Source organism: Lolium rigidum, chromosome 2 (assembly GCF_022539505.1).
Source record: "Lolium rigidum isolate FL_2022 chromosome 2, APGP_CSIRO_Lrig_0.1, whole genome shotgun sequence".
Classification (NCBI taxonomy): domain Eukaryota; kingdom Viridiplantae; phylum Streptophyta; class Magnoliopsida; order Poales; family Poaceae; genus Lolium; species Lolium rigidum.
The window spans coordinates 206445994-206461711 of NC_061509.1; the positions used below are offsets into that span (position 1 = coordinate 206445994).

General features: G+C 43.1%; 1 protein-coding gene across 1 annotated transcript; it reads right to left on the minus strand.

The window, feature by feature from the left end:
- Positions 1 to 3800: 3800 nt before the first annotated feature.
- LOC124688012 (probable aquaporin TIP2-1) lies at positions 3801 to 4732 on the minus strand. Its single transcript, XM_047221727.1, has 3 exons — positions 4606 to 4732; positions 4268 to 4518; positions 3801 to 4172 (listed from the first exon to the last, which is right to left on the minus strand). The coding sequence occupies exons 1-3, from the start codon at positions 4730 to 4732 to the stop codon at positions 3801 to 3803; spliced, it is 750 nt and encodes a 249-aa protein (XP_047077683.1).
- Positions 4733 to 15718: the final 10986 nt, after the last annotated feature.

The window sequence follows — 15718 nt, forward strand, 5'->3', positions numbered from 1 at the left end:
GCGGGGCGGCACAGTGGAGAAGCAGGGCAGGCGCAGATCGGCCGAGCCCGGCGGATCGGGAGGAGATCGAGCAGGACGGGCGACGGACAGAGACGAAGAGGAACAAGCAATGTCGACCGGGGAACTAGAGGATCAATTTTGCTGTGATACCATGTTAGAGCAATATGCTTGTTGTATTACCAGGGGGCCAAAGGCCACAATATATAGTACATGTACAGGTGCACACATATGCAGAAAGCCCCCTAACATATGGGGAAACTACAATAGACATATATATACATCTAACACATCATACATTATCATGGCATAGAGATTGATCAGAAACAATTGAGGATATCTAGAATGTCCAACCTCCGACTTGCAAAGAGGAAATGCATAAGTTTCTTGGCAAGATAAATTTGTAGGATTCCTTAGCAAAAAAACTCAAACTAGCGCAACCCGATTGTCCAGATCTCCGCTAGAATATGGATGAAGTAGTTGTACTCGTCGCCGACCTCGGGGTCGTGTTCAATCCTCCTAGTATGACGTCAAGTCCCACACGTACAACATCTCGTAGTTTCGCACACACATGATGCTCAACGACGCTCCCGTCTCCGATCCAATGAAGGTGCGGAAGTAGATCTTCTGGATTCAGATCCCATCAGCGCTCCCGCGTACTGGGTGAGTGGACTACCTTTATGCGAAGCTCTTCGAGAAACCGCGTGCGGGAGAGAGAATAACTAGAGAGAGAGGGGGGAGGAGGAGCCTAAGGGTGCTCTCCTTTTCCTCAAGCCAATTTTATGTGTACTCCTCCCTCCATATGCCCCACTATATACAGGGGGAAGGGGAGGGGTGGAGGCTCAGCTAGGCAATGTGGGATTAAAATGGGGGAGAGGTTGGTCGGCTGGGCCAACGGGGTGGCTGGCTGGGCCACCAGGGGCTCATGCGCCCCACCTCCAAAACCCTAGCTACCCCCCATAAGCCCATTGGGGGTGGCCGACCACTTAATGGGCTCCCCTCCGGGAGGGGCCCATTAAGGTGGGCTACACCTTTTATTATTAAATAAATATATATTTAAATATTAACTAATTTAATTAATACATGATACATATTATTTAATTTCCGATGATCCGAGACACCTATCGTACCACTCCGAACATCAGAGGAGGCTAGACACACGGGCAGAGACGGTGGACCCAATGTTGGCGAAGACGAAGAGTATGGTTGAGATAAATTCGGCGAGGTATGACTGGAGCGCCGGTGCCGAGAAGGACCGCTCCAAGTGAGCCCTGAGGTTGGACGCCATGGCACGCAACTCGTATGGTCGTCTTTGACAACTGTAAAATGGAAGAGCAACTGCAGAGAAATACTCTCTCCGTTTGAAAATCTAAGATGTTAAAACATTTTGTTTGATTCATCCACTTTAGTTTGTATCTACTCTATTTTTGCATGTTGGTTCACTCATGTTTGTTTGTATCTAGTCTATTTTAAAAGTATCTAGTCTATGTGGATGCAGTCCAGAGTTATGGGCGCGCCTCTCATCAATATTTCAATGGATTTGCTAGTTCTGAGGTAACTGAGAACTAACTTCGTGATCAGTCAAGTCGTACACCATTTAATTTGAATCATGATTCATGCTAATCGTGAGTTGCAAAAGAGAATTGATGATCTAAGAAAGGAAATTAGTTCTCAATCGACGGAGAAATAGTCACATCTATATTTTAAATTGAAAACTGGTGAATGGATGTGCGGTTTGGAAAGAAGGAGCGACAGCCGTACACGGGAAGTGTTTGCAGTTAACAGCAGTTCCAGTCCATCACAATTCCCACATATGCAAATCTTTTATCTCTTAATAGGAAGCCCCCACTACCTTATTTTGCTGCATTTCTGTGCGTCCACGCCATCAGCTTATCTTCCGCACGTTGCCCATCGCGTCACGTCTTGCATTTTTTGCATGTGGGCTGGGCATCTGGGTACGTGTACTGGACGACCGGCCCAACATTATTTCCTTCTCTACCGAGCAAATCTGGATCAATCGATACGGCTTCTAGCATTATTGCTGCTGGACGTATACGAATCATCCGAAACTGATGCTCCGTTTCTTCTGCCGTAACTCTCATAATTTTTTCATAGTCCATCTACTGATCTACACATCTCCAGCCGTGTCCCTTCCCTTCCTCCTTTTGCTATTACCTCCCTTTATAGAGTGTCATTAAATCATGGCATCTTGCAGCCTCCTCCACTTCCTCTTACAATCTCTACGCACATATATAGCCGACTCCCAATTCCAATGTTCATCCCGACCACCATCTGCTCGCCCTATCATGGCTGCACCGTACCGTACCAGTCACCTAGATTCTCCAAATTGATGCTGTTTTTTGTTCCCGATTATCAAGAGGCAAGCAGATAAAGCATTGGAAAAGAAGCAGAGATGAAAGACACAGGAACACCAGCAGGTACTGCCTAGGGTGCGATTTTTTTATTTTCATGTGGCCGTACCTTTTTTCCCCTTTGCCTTCATCCGTTTTACTATTTCAACTAACAATTCGAGTTCCATTTTTTAACGTAACAGAGCATGCACTGATTTGGAAAGCAAATGTTTCTAAACATGCGCGTCAATCTTGCATGGTTCTCCTAATTCCTTTCTTCAATTCTCCCTTTGAGGCCACAACATATGTTACGATTTAAATAGTATTCATTTGTGGTTTGCAGGTTGGCTCGGAATAAGCAGCTGTCAAAAAATCCTCACGTCCATTCCAAATGTATGCCAAGCTGCTAACATGATTTTTGTTTGCTTCCCCTCAGGAGTTAGGATGATGCAGCTAGAAGGAGTCAATAATAATGGGATCGTTGTGATACTGCTAACAGAAGTTCTATAATTTGTCAAAGAAGAGGCGTGAACATTAGCATGGATGGCGAGATCGCGAATGTACTCTATTCTAATTGTCAATGGCCACTTTTGCTTGAGTTTCACCTGTATATGGTCAGACGAGTTTCTCCTGTATATGGTCAGACGACGCATAAATATTTTGTATGAATATCTGATTGTTGTTTGCATTTTTTTTGGCATGGATGTTTGAGAGATAGAGTGAATTATATTTATATAGATAAAATCTGTTGTCGATTATGTTAACTACTATCATTAGTGTCATCCAGCTGTTTTAGCTCTTCACATCCAGCCCTTTCGATCCCATGCGCAATACATAGGAAGTACTTTGTCAGATTTATACTTCCGGATGTGTAATCGACTTTGTGATTATTGGAGACCTTGCAGTTGTGTGGTCGTGAACTATAGTATGTTCACACTAAAAACAGTTTTGTGGTGAATTTTGCTGTCCCTTACTTATATACTAGAAAAAAATGTGCCATGAAAATAGCATATTTTAATTATGATTAGGAGCCTCTATATCTTTCTATCAATAATTTCCCAAATGACTCACAGCTCGGTTTACATATTTCCTAATCTTACACTTCTTAAAGTAATATAAAACACATAAAAAATATCACATTTGCTCTAACTGATACTTAATGGATCTTACTTTTTTAACATGCATTTTCCGCAGCAACGCGCGGGGTATTATCTAGTGAAATAAACTGCAAACGCCAAATTCTTTCATGGAACTATTTTCTTTTCCAAACGAGGATAATAGATAATTTTACATAGTAGATTGAATCAAAATGGAAACACAAGTGCCTTGACCGTGAAACAACATTCGTACACAACCTTGATCACATCATGCATCATCACAGGACGAAGAGCAAGCAACTTAACGACGCGCATCTGACTGGAACGGCTAGACGGAGCGTTCGACACTTTGACCTTATGCGTAGTCGTGGTCGGCGACCGGCTGGTAGGATGCGATGAAGACATCGCCGTAGACGAGCCCGGCGAGGCCGCCACCGATGAGAGGGCCGACCCAGTAGACCCAGTTTCCAGCGAAGTCGCCGGCGGCGACGGCGGGGCCGAAGGAGCGGGCGGGGTTCATGGAGCCGCCGCTGAATGGGCCGGCGGCGAGGATGTTGGCGCCGACGATGAAGCCGATGGCGATGGGGGCGATGGTGCCGAGGGAGCCCTTCTTGGGGTCGGCGGCCGTGGCGTACACCGTGTAGACCAGCGCGAAGGTGATGATGATCTCCATCACCACGCCCTCGAACTCGTTCATGCCGGCAGCGACGGCGTGCGTCGGGATGGCCTGCATGCGTTTAGAATCCGTTGATTCATCTTTCAGTCTACGTACATAAGCTGAACGGGAAGTACAGTGATGGTGTTGCAAGTACTAGTACGGACCTTCCCGTGGGTGACGAACTTGAGCAGAAAGCAGGCGGCGGTGGAGCCGAGCAGCTGGGCGACCCAGTAGAAGATCCCGGTGAGGATGGTGATGTTTCCGCCGACGGCAAGGCCGAAGGTCACGGCGGGGTTGAGATGCCCGCCGGAGATGTTTGCGGCGACCGCGACGCCGACGAAGAGGGCGAAGGCGTGGGCGATCGCGATGGCCACGAGGCCAGCCGGGTCCAGAGCGCCATCACTGGTCAGTTTGCCTATGTACGACACACGCCAATTTGTCAGTTCATACTGATGGAAAACAGAATAGAGTGATCACACAGTTAACAATTGCCGCGACTCACCGTAGGCAATGGCGGACCCGACGCCGGCGAACACAAAGAGGAGGGTGGCGATGAACTCGGACACATAGGCCTTGATGGACGTGGCGCTGAAGGAGTCGCCGCAGCTTCCGAATGTGAGTTTCACCATCCTGCTTTCACTCCCTTTAATTAACTTGCTGCTCTGGATGATGATGTGTGTACGCTGATGAGTGAACTCCCTCAGATTAGGCCCCTTTTATACACTCGAAATCGTGCTAACAACTTATTGGCAAACTCCAATTGCGGACTATAGAATCTATGGGCGGTGGGGATGATTACCACGGATAGTTTAGTTTAAGGATTAGCTTCATCTATGATTGGTGCTACTAGACCGCCCAAACGCACTTTGCTTTGATCAAATGTTTTGTTGTTATTATGAACTTTTAGAGTATTTTACCTCATCTTGTGCTAACTAATAGTTGCTTAAGGCGAGCATTTAAATCGCTGGGGGTGTTTGATTTGCTGTCTTTGTTTCCTCTGTTGATGTTTGTGATGAACTCTTTAGTAGTTAGTACACACAAATTCATCTAATCATGCAGAATGTAAATATCAAACTCGCTCTCGTATATAAAAGGTTGAATATCTAATTTTATTAGTTCTGAAAAGAGGTGAACTACAACTGTGTAGTTAGTATAATGTAGACAGACACTTTTCTACCTTGGTTGTCCATAACAGGACATAACTAATTAGTATTACAATTTTTTTGGATGCTTAGGAAACTTTGTATGATTGCATCAATAAAAAAAATTAATTGTGGTTTTGGAGCAATTTTTCATTTTCTTTCACTACTGGGACATGGCCTCTCCTCGAGGAAACCCAATTTTCCTCCAAGCTTTCATTGTTGAGCTCCACATTAGTGTGATGGAGGTGTAATGAAAATGTCCCTCTTTCTCAACTCAAATGCGAAATCCACAACACCGTAGTTGTTGTCTCGCGTATCTTACAAGAGGCCTCCACCTTGATCCCTGGGAGAGAATTAGCATAGATCGTCACCCCCCTCAGTTAACTTTTATCCAGCCAGTCAATGCTGGAAGCTTTTTTTGAGAAATGGAATAATGTTGCAGTAGTACAGGAAGAATCATTCTCAGTTTGCCAAATCAATGTTAACTAGGTACAGTAGGATTAATACTAAAATATCATTTAAAAGGTGAACATTTCACATAGTTTGGCAAAGTGATCTTGACATGAACCAAAGGAGAACTCTGCATTCTCCAGAGTCGGCTAACCGAACAATATCTGTTCTGTCAGTTTGCATCAGCTACGGCAACTGAAAATTATATTGATGATTAGGACTCAATCCATTGGTTTATTTTATCCTGTAACAGTTTAATAGGATTTGCAATACCTTCTATTGCAAGTAAATTGGGGTTTCTAAGTGTGGTTCTTTATGGTTCTGAACTGCTGATTCAGAGTTTTCAATCATCGCAAATAATGTTACCTGGTGGTGGTAAAAACTAGAAATGGATTCCTTGCAGCAAGGGCGGCCATTGACGGCATGGAACTATATATAGCTCTTCTCATGAGTAGTTTCTTATGCTGCTCTCATTGCCATCTAAATTTCCTCTTATTAAATTACTGCAAGTCAAAGTCTGGCCAGAGATGTAAGGTCTTGTGTTCCTGTCATGCAAGCCATGCGCATGTCATGCAAACAGATCAATAGACTTTTAAGAAAACTGCAAGAATCTTCCGCATTTTTCATACTATTCTGCCGTTCTGCTAGGACAGCTATAGTTTGCGACTTAGTACTAAACAACCCTTTGGCGGTGCAGTGGTTAGCACTTTATTGCTACGATCGGACCCTCATTCCACTAACTTGCAGGGATTAGGAGTGTTGTCTACTTGCCCTGCTCCCTGGATCATTCGGTGGCAGCATTTCTGCCGTGGTCTATATAGTTTAGTCCTTTCCAACATTTCGGACTTTTGAAAAACTTGGCTAGTGCATCAATTTCATATGGTATCAGAGCCAGGAGGTCTCAAGTTCGAACTCCGGCTTACGCACTATTTAAAAATAGTTGCAGCCTCCCGTTTATCCCACATCTAGTGTCTTCCCGTTTGTCCAGCATAGACGTGAGGGGAGTGTTAAAATATATAGTCTAGCCCTTTCCGTTGCCTGTTTTCTCATCAACAGGCTTCCTAGTCGCACCATCGATATGAAAACTCCTCTTGAGCGTCTTCTCAAGGAAACACCAGACTACACCTTCTTTAAGGTGCTTGGCTGTGCTTGTTGGCCTCATCTTCGACCATATAATAATCATAAACTTGAGTTTCGATCTAAGAATTGTGTGTTTTTGGGCTACAGTTCTCATCATAAAGGATACAAGTGTCTCCATGTTCCCTCCAACCGAGTCTATATATCTAGAGATGTCATCTTTGATGAGAATGTATTCCCTTTTGCTAACTTGCCCAATGTAACATCCCAAATTTTAAAACAAAGAGAAAATGAATTTCCTTTTTCCAAAAATGAGAACCAACAAAAACTTTTCTTACATTGGCTGCTATGCATAGTACTCATACTTAATCCTTGTGCTATTGCCATGATTATGTGTTCTTTGCTCTACACCCATTTCCAAAACTCTAGACCCTAACCTTCTTAAAAACAAAGTGGGTCAAATTTGAGAAACCAAAATAAAAGAAAAAGACATATGTCGGCATATAGCCCTAATATGTAAATCTTGAACCCTACCCTTTCTTACTTTGATAAATGGTGGTGGACCATTGCAAATCCCACAAAACCCTAAACCTCATCCCTCTTGTCACCATCCTTTGGAAAACCAAATAAAAAGAAATGATCTTAAATAAGAAAGAGGCATATGCAAGCCTATGGCTATTTTTTCAAAATGCTAAACTTTGCTTTGTCTACCTTGGTAGATGGTTTAGAAATACCTCAACAAACCTAATTTAAGGCTTACCACTCAAATCTTGGAGAAACCAAAAAGAAAACAAAAATCAAATAAAGCATATGCATAGAGGCATATGTGGCACTTAGCCAAAATACCAAATCTTGACCTAGGCACCCACATTGTCCCAAAATGGTTGGAACCCTTTACCCAACTCAATCTAACACCAAATAAACCTCACCCATGTCAAAGTGAAGCAAAGAAAAAGAAAAGAATAGAAAGTAGAAAATCACAAAACCCTCACATATGGTTTATGCCATTTTTCCAAATCTTTGACCTAGACCATTTTGGCCTCCACCATTAGTTGTGTTATGTTACTAAACACTTATTACAACTTTTGGAATCAAAGAAACACAAATCAAATCAAATTTGAACTCAAATTGTGATCACATATGATGTTTGTCAAATCTGCCAATTCTAGTCTGGTCACTACTTTGAGCCCCTGGAATTCAAGTTTTTCAAACAAAACTTTCCCAATTCTTTGCACCACCTCCAAGAGCACATCAAGGTGAACAACATTGGTAAAGACCACCATGTCAAATTCATCTTGGATCAAAAACTATGCTCATGCAAAGTTGGGACTTTTTATCAAATGCAACAATCTCACACATTGCAATTTTGCAATTCTTTTATTTTTAATTTTCCACCACCACTTGTGAATGTCTCTGGTCCTTTGCAACTCATCCAAACCAACAATTTCAAATTTTGGAACCATAGTGCATAAATCAAATTTGGCAAAAATTTGAGAATTGCAAATACGCATCAATTCAAACACTATTTGAAATAGTGTTTTCCCAACTCTAAATCACCACCACTTGACACCTACTTGTTCCCCTGTCCCCTCTCTCCCTATTCTAAGCATAGAAACCCTAAGTGGGGGGCCAAACCTAGCCGTGGACATGGCCATGCCGGCCATGTTCCACTTGGCATGATCCCCTCCTCTCCTTCCCTCACCAGCACTGCCCACCCTGTCCTGGAGCTCCACCTCGACCTACTGCACTCGCCTATGCCCACCATGGTCGGAGAGAAGCCCTTCACTCGCCGGACATCACGCGCCCAGGGTGACCAGAGCATGCCGATGGCGTCTCCCATGGACACGCACTGGCCACGTGCCACTCCAGCGCTCTGCGCCTCCCCCGGACCCCCTCGCTGCACTTTGAGCTTCGCCGCCGCAACGCCAGTCCACCAGACACGCGCCCATGCTCGCGCAAGCACTGTCGCCGACGACCAGCTCGCCATTCTCCCACGCCTGTGCCGCCAGACCTCACCATCGCCAGCGCTCGCCAGGCCGTCCCCCACCTCGCCAGCAGGCTCCCTAGCACCGCATTGACGTCGTCTACCTAGCGCTGTCGTCGCCTGCCCCTATCCCTCGCCGGAGTTGCCGCACCGTTGTCGACCCTCACGGCACCCTCGCAGCACCTCGAGCATCTATAAATAGAGCCATCCCTGCGCCTCCTTCTCCACACCAAATCTGCTCGCCTCCTTCTCCTTGATCTCCTCGACCCATTTCCCCTCTCCAATTCTCACCGGAGCTCGCCAATTGCTCGCTGAAGTCCGCGGCGGTGCTGACGACGAAGCCATCGATTGACGCCTCCCCGAGCGACGCCACCGGTACCAGCGCACTCCTCATCCTCGACAACCTCCTCCTGCCTCGTCGCCGACCATAGCCTAGCCCCAGCTCGCCGCCGACCCCCTACCTCCGCTGTGCCAGCGCCTCCCTCGCGTCGACGACGATGACGAAGCTCCACCGTCCGATCTCCCTCTGATCCAACGCTTCTCAGCCTCCCGTACCGTTTCGGTGAGTTTCAGTCACTGACGTGCGGGCCCCACTGTCAGCTGGCCCGCAGCGCTAGCTGGGCCGGCCCAATCCTTCTCCTGCTGCGCAGCCCATCTATTTTCCCGCCGGCCCTTTTATTCAAATTCAAAAATCCAGATTCTGTTTAAATTCAATACTGGTCCTGTGCTAGAATTCAAATAGTTTCAAATCTACCCAACCAAATTTGATGAATTTTATATTGTTGGAAAGCTTATAAAAATATCTATCCAACCACACTGGTCTCACTTTGAAATATTTTGTAGGATTAATGTGATAAAAAGAACAAGACAGAGACTTTTTCAAATTCAAATAAATCTTAAAAATCAACCAAAAATGATATTGAGTTGATTTAAACTCTCCTAGCTCACATTTCACTTACACTAATTGTTTATGCAAAAATATGGCAGGGTTACTTTGAGTGATCATGGCCCAAATTAAATAAATGACTATATGGCTATTTTAGTTAAGTGATATTGTCCAAAACTATTATGCAAATCATATGAAGTGTTTTACTTCATTTAAATCTTGTCCCAAGCACCTTCATATGAGGTTTAGACCCTGGTCCATTTACTCTCACATGAAATACTTGGTGATATTAAATCATAAATAGCATTGTTAAATTGTATGAGGTATTCTACCTCATTTAAATCATCTTCTCAAATGATGATGATGAATGGTTGACTTAGGTCGACATGATTTCATGTATGATTGTTTGAGGAAGTTAAATCTTAAGAAGATTCAATGAGAGGAAATTATTCCTCAAAAACTAAATGGAAACTATCATTTACATATGTAATGAGAAGAAATTATTTTTTCCTAAGGAAATAAAACCAATGCACCTAATTGTGTTATGTGTGTGCTTAGAATAGTTTGTGTGAAGTAATTTGGTGCTTAGTATAGCTCTTGAACTTGTTGAGTAATTATACCTCGTATTCGAATTTAGACGCTAGCACCGGAGAATACCAGGAAGAGGAAGGTTGCTACCAAGAGGAGGAAGAGGAGAACTTTGAGAACTACCAAGGCAAGCTAACACCTTTGAAAGCTCTATGGTTGCAAGCTAATATTCTTGCAAAGTGCAAAGCCACTTGGGGCAAGGCACCTTTAGTTATACCTTACTTACAACAATCCTATCCCAAGTTTTTACCTTACAAGTTTTTACTGGTTTATTTAAAGAGATACTTTTATAGTTAACTTTGGTCTAAGTCAAGAAGATTACTAGAGTAGCAAAGTTAGTCTCAAGCTAGCCAAGCAAGATAGCACCCCTCATGATTAGTGCTAGTGCTAAATACTAAAACTTGACTACTCTAGATGGGAACATGTGACTTGAAATGAATTTGAAACCTTGGAATGATAGTCATTCCACTGAATGATTTTTGAAGGTGAATATGACTTGGAGAAGATGGTGATTTTTGATTAAAAACTGATATTGGTTTGGATGCGATACCTTTCCAATTTGTGAGTACCCCCACAATACCTGATTATGGGTAGGGCTTAACTGGAAATTTATACATCTTAGTATGGGTTCCCTCTGAACACACATCATAGGGGTTATACCGAGGTTGCCTCCGTTGTTGAGAAATGATGTGAATTGAGGTGAATTGTACGGCCAAGCCCTATGCAGTTCCCAGGTTGACAGTTGGTCTTCACTGGGAGGCCAAGCTCATAGGGAGAGGTACCTATGTTTGTAAGTGAAAGATTATGGTTGATGATCCGCGTACTGTGTTACGATGATTCGGGGTTATCCCGACGGATGAAATCAAATGTTGTGGCACAAGTGTGCAACCTCTGCAGAGTGTAAACCTATTCGAATAGCCGCGTCCACGGTTACGGACGGTTGGAAAGGCCATACAGTTTCCGGTGTCAGATTCTTGAAAATATTGGTGAAGTGAATGGTGAATGGTGACTTGTTTTTGAATCACAACTTGAGTTGTGGGAATGACACTAATGTTCCCACTTGAGTTAGTTAGCACATGAATAAGTCTTTTATCAAATACTTATGAACTAAAATTGGCTTTATGCAAATTAAACTAGAGCTTAGCACCCTCTTACTAGAACTGTTAGCACTTACCCTAGTATTAGTTTGCGAGTACTTTAAAGTACTCACGGCTGTGTCCCTGGCTATTCAAATGGCCAGACTATGAAGAGGAGCATGATGTCTACGGGTGCTTCTATTCTTGTAGACAGTGTTGGGCCTCCAAGAGCAGAGGTTTGTAGAACAGCAGCAAGTTTCCCTTAAGTGGATCACCCAAGGTTTATCGAACTCAGGGAGGAAGAGGTCAAAGATATCCCTCTCATGCAACCCTGCAACAACAAAGCAAGAAGTCTCTTGTGTCCCCAACACACCAAATACACTTGTCAGATGTATAGGTGCACTAGTTCGGCGAAGAGATAGTGAGATACAAGTAATATGGATGAGTGCGAGTGGTAATAGAAATCGGAATGAAATATGGCAGCGAGTAAACATTCAACAAAACAGTAAACAAACGGTGATTCGATGCTTGGAAGCAAGGCCCAGGGATCCTGCTTTCACTAGTGGACACTCTCAACATTGATCGCATAATAAATAACTCTTTCTCATATGTGCTACATACACTCTTTTGTTGGATGATGAACACATTGCGTAGGATTACACGAACCCTCAATGCCGGAGTTAACAAGCTCCACAATTCAATGTTCATATTTAAATAACCTTAGAGCATAATAGATCATTGCAAAATAAACCAAGAACTAACATAGTGCACACACCGTCCACATTACACTATGAAGGAGGAATAGATCACATCAATACTATCATAATGATAATTAACTCCACAATCTACAAGAGATCATGATCATAGCCTACGACAAGAACCACACGGTGCACACACTAGTCACCTTTACACCATGCAGGAGGAATAGACTACTTTAATAACATCACATGAGTAGCACACAACTAGTAGCGATACAAAGCTCATCATATGGATCTCAATCATCTAAAGCAGCTCATGAGATCATTGTATTGAAGTACATGGGAGAGAGATTAACCACATAGCTACAGCGGAGCCCTCAGCCTCGGGGGTGGATTACTCCCTCCTCATCATGGAGGCAGCGATGGCGGTGAAGATGGCGGTGGAGACGGCGGTGGAGATGGCTCCGGGGGCAATTCCCCGTCCCGGCAGGGTGCCGGAACAGAGACTTCTGTCCCCCGAATTGGAGTTTCGCGATGTGGCGGCGCCCCTGGAGTCTTTCTGGAGTTTCGTCAAGAGGTATCGCGTTTTTAGGTCGAAAGGGCTTATATAGGCGAAGAGGCGGCGCAGGGGGGTGCCTGGGGGCTCCCCACCATAGGCCGGCGCGGGCCCAGGCCAGGCCGCACCGCCTTATGGTGTGGTGGCCCTCTGGCCCCTCTCCGACTCTTCTTCGGTGTTCCGGATGCTTCCGGAAAAATAGGAGGGTTGGTCTTCGTTTCGTCGAATTCCGAGAATATTGCCCGAACAGCCTTTCTGGAACCAAAAACGGCAGAAAACGGGAACTGGCACTGTGGCATCTTGTTAATAGGTTAGTTCCGGAAAATGCATGAAATCATCATAAAGTGCAAGCAAAACATGTAAGTATTGTCATAAAACAAGCATGGAACGACAGAAATTATGGATACGTCGGGGACGTATCAGCATCCCCAAGCTTAGTTCCTGCTCGTCCCGAGCAGGTAAACGATAAAAAGAATAATTTTTGTAGTGACATGCTACTTACATAACCTTGATCATACTATTGTAAAGCATATGAGATGAATGCAGCGATTCGAAGCAATGTTAATGCAATGAGTAAACAATTGAATCATATAGCAAAGACTTTTCATGAATAGTACTTTCAAGACAGGCATCAATAAGTCTTGCATAAGAGTTAACTCATAAAGCAATAAATTCAAAGTAAAGACATTGAAGCAACACAATGGAAGATTAAGGTTCAGCGGTTGCTTTCAACTTGTAACATGTATATCTCATGGATAATTGTCAATGCAAAGCAATATAACAAGTATAATATGCAAGTATGTAAGAATCAATGCACAGTTAATCACAAGTGTTTGCTTCTAAGATAGAAAGAAATGGGTAAACTGACTCAACATAAAAGTAAAAGAATGGCCCTTCGCAGAGGGAAGCATTGATTGCTATATTTGTGCTAGAGCTTTGGTTTTGAAAGCAAGAAACAATTTTGTCAACGGTAGTAATAAAGCATATGTATCATGTAAATTATATCCTACAAGTTGCAAGCCTCATGCATAGTATACTAATAGTGCCCGCACCTTGTCCTAATTAGCTTGGACTACCGGGATTATCGCAATGCACATGTTTTAACCAAGTGTCACAAAGGGGTACCTCTATGCCGCCCGTACAAAGGTCTAAGGAGAAAGCTCGCATTGGATTTCTCGCTATTGATTATTCTCAACTTAGACATCCATACCGGGACAACATAGACAACAGATAATGGACTCCTCTTTTATGCATAAGCGTGTAGCAACAATTAATTTTCTCATATGAGATTGAGGATATATGTCCAAAACTGAAACTTCCACCATGGATCATGGCTTTAGTTAGCGGCCCAATGCTCTTCTCTAACAATATGCACGCTCTAACCATAAAGTGGTAGATCGCCCTTACTTCAGACAAGACGAACATGCATAGCAACTCACATGATTTTCAAAAAGGAGTAGTTGATGGCGTCCCCAGGAACATGGTTATCGCACAACAAGCAACTTATAAGAAATAAAATGCATAAGTACATATTCTATACCACAATAGTTTTTAAGCTATTTGTCCCATGAGCTATATATTGTAAAGGTAGAGGATAGAAATTTAAAGGTAGCACTTCAAGCAATTTACTTTGGAATGGCGAAGAAATACCATGTAGCAGGTAGGTATGGTGGACACAAATGGCATAGTGGTTGGCTCAAGGATTTTGGATGCATGAGAAGTACTCCCTCTCGATACAAGGCTTAGGCTAGCAAGGTTGTTTGAAGCAAACACAAGCATAAACTAGTACATCAAAACTTACATAAAAGACATATTACAAGCATTATAAGACTATACATTGTCTTCCCCGTTGTTCAAACACCTCACTAGAAAATATCTAGACTCTAGAGAAACCACTCATGCAAACCAAATTTTAACAAGCTCTATGTATTTCTTCACTAATAGGTGCAAAGTATATGATGCAAGAGCTTAAACATGAGCACAACAATTGCCAAGTATCAAGTTATTCAAGACATCATACCAGTTACTACATGTAGCATTTTCCGTTTCCAACCATATAACAATTAACGAAGCGGTTTCATCCTTCGCCATGAAAATTAAAAGCTAAGAACACATGTGTTCATACGAACCAGCGGAGCGTGTCTCTCTCCCACACAAGCATTTATTCAAACAAAAACAAAAACAAGAAACATACGGACGCTCCAAGTAAAGTACATAAGATGTGACCGAATAAAAATATAGTTTCAAGAGAAGAAACCTGATAATTTGTCGATGAAGAAGGGGATGCCTTGGGCATCCCCAAGCTTAGACGCTTGAGTCTTCTTGAAATATGCAGGGGTGAACCACAGGGGCATCCCCAAGCTTAGAGCTTTCATTCTTCTTGATCATAGTATATCATCCTCCTCTCCTGACCCTTGAAAACTTCCTTCACACCAAACTCGAAACAAACTCATTAGAGGGTTAGTGCATAATCAAAAACTCACATGTTCAGAGGTGACACAATCATTCTTAACACTTCTGGACATTGCCCAAAGCTACTGGAAGTCAATGGAACAAAGAAATCCATCCCACATAGCAAAAGAAGCAATGCGAAATAAAAGGCAGAATCTGTCAAAAACGAACAGTCCGTAAAGACGAATTTTAAAAGGGCACCATACTTGCTCAAATGAAAATGCTCAAATTGAATGAAAGTTGCGTACATATCTGAGGATCACTCACGTAAATTGGCATAATTTTCTGAGTTACCTACAGAGAATTTTTCCCAGATTCGTGACAGCAAAGAAATCTGGTTCTGCGCATAATCCAAATCTAGTATCAACCTTTCTATCAACGACTTTACTTGGCACAACAAAACACAAAACTAAGATAAGGAGAGGTTGCTACAGTAGTAAACAACTTCCAAGACACAAATATAAAACAAAGTACTGTAGCAAAATAACACATGGGTTATCTCCCAAGAAGTTCTTTCTTTATAGCCGTTAAGATGGGCTCAGCAGTTTTAATGATGCACTTGCAAGAAATAGTATTTGAAGCAAAAGAAAGCATCAAGAGGCAAATTCAAAACACATTTAAGTCTAACATGCTTCCTATGAAGAGGCATCTTGTACACAAATGAATTCATGAAGAACAAAGTGACAAGCATAAGAGGATAAAATACG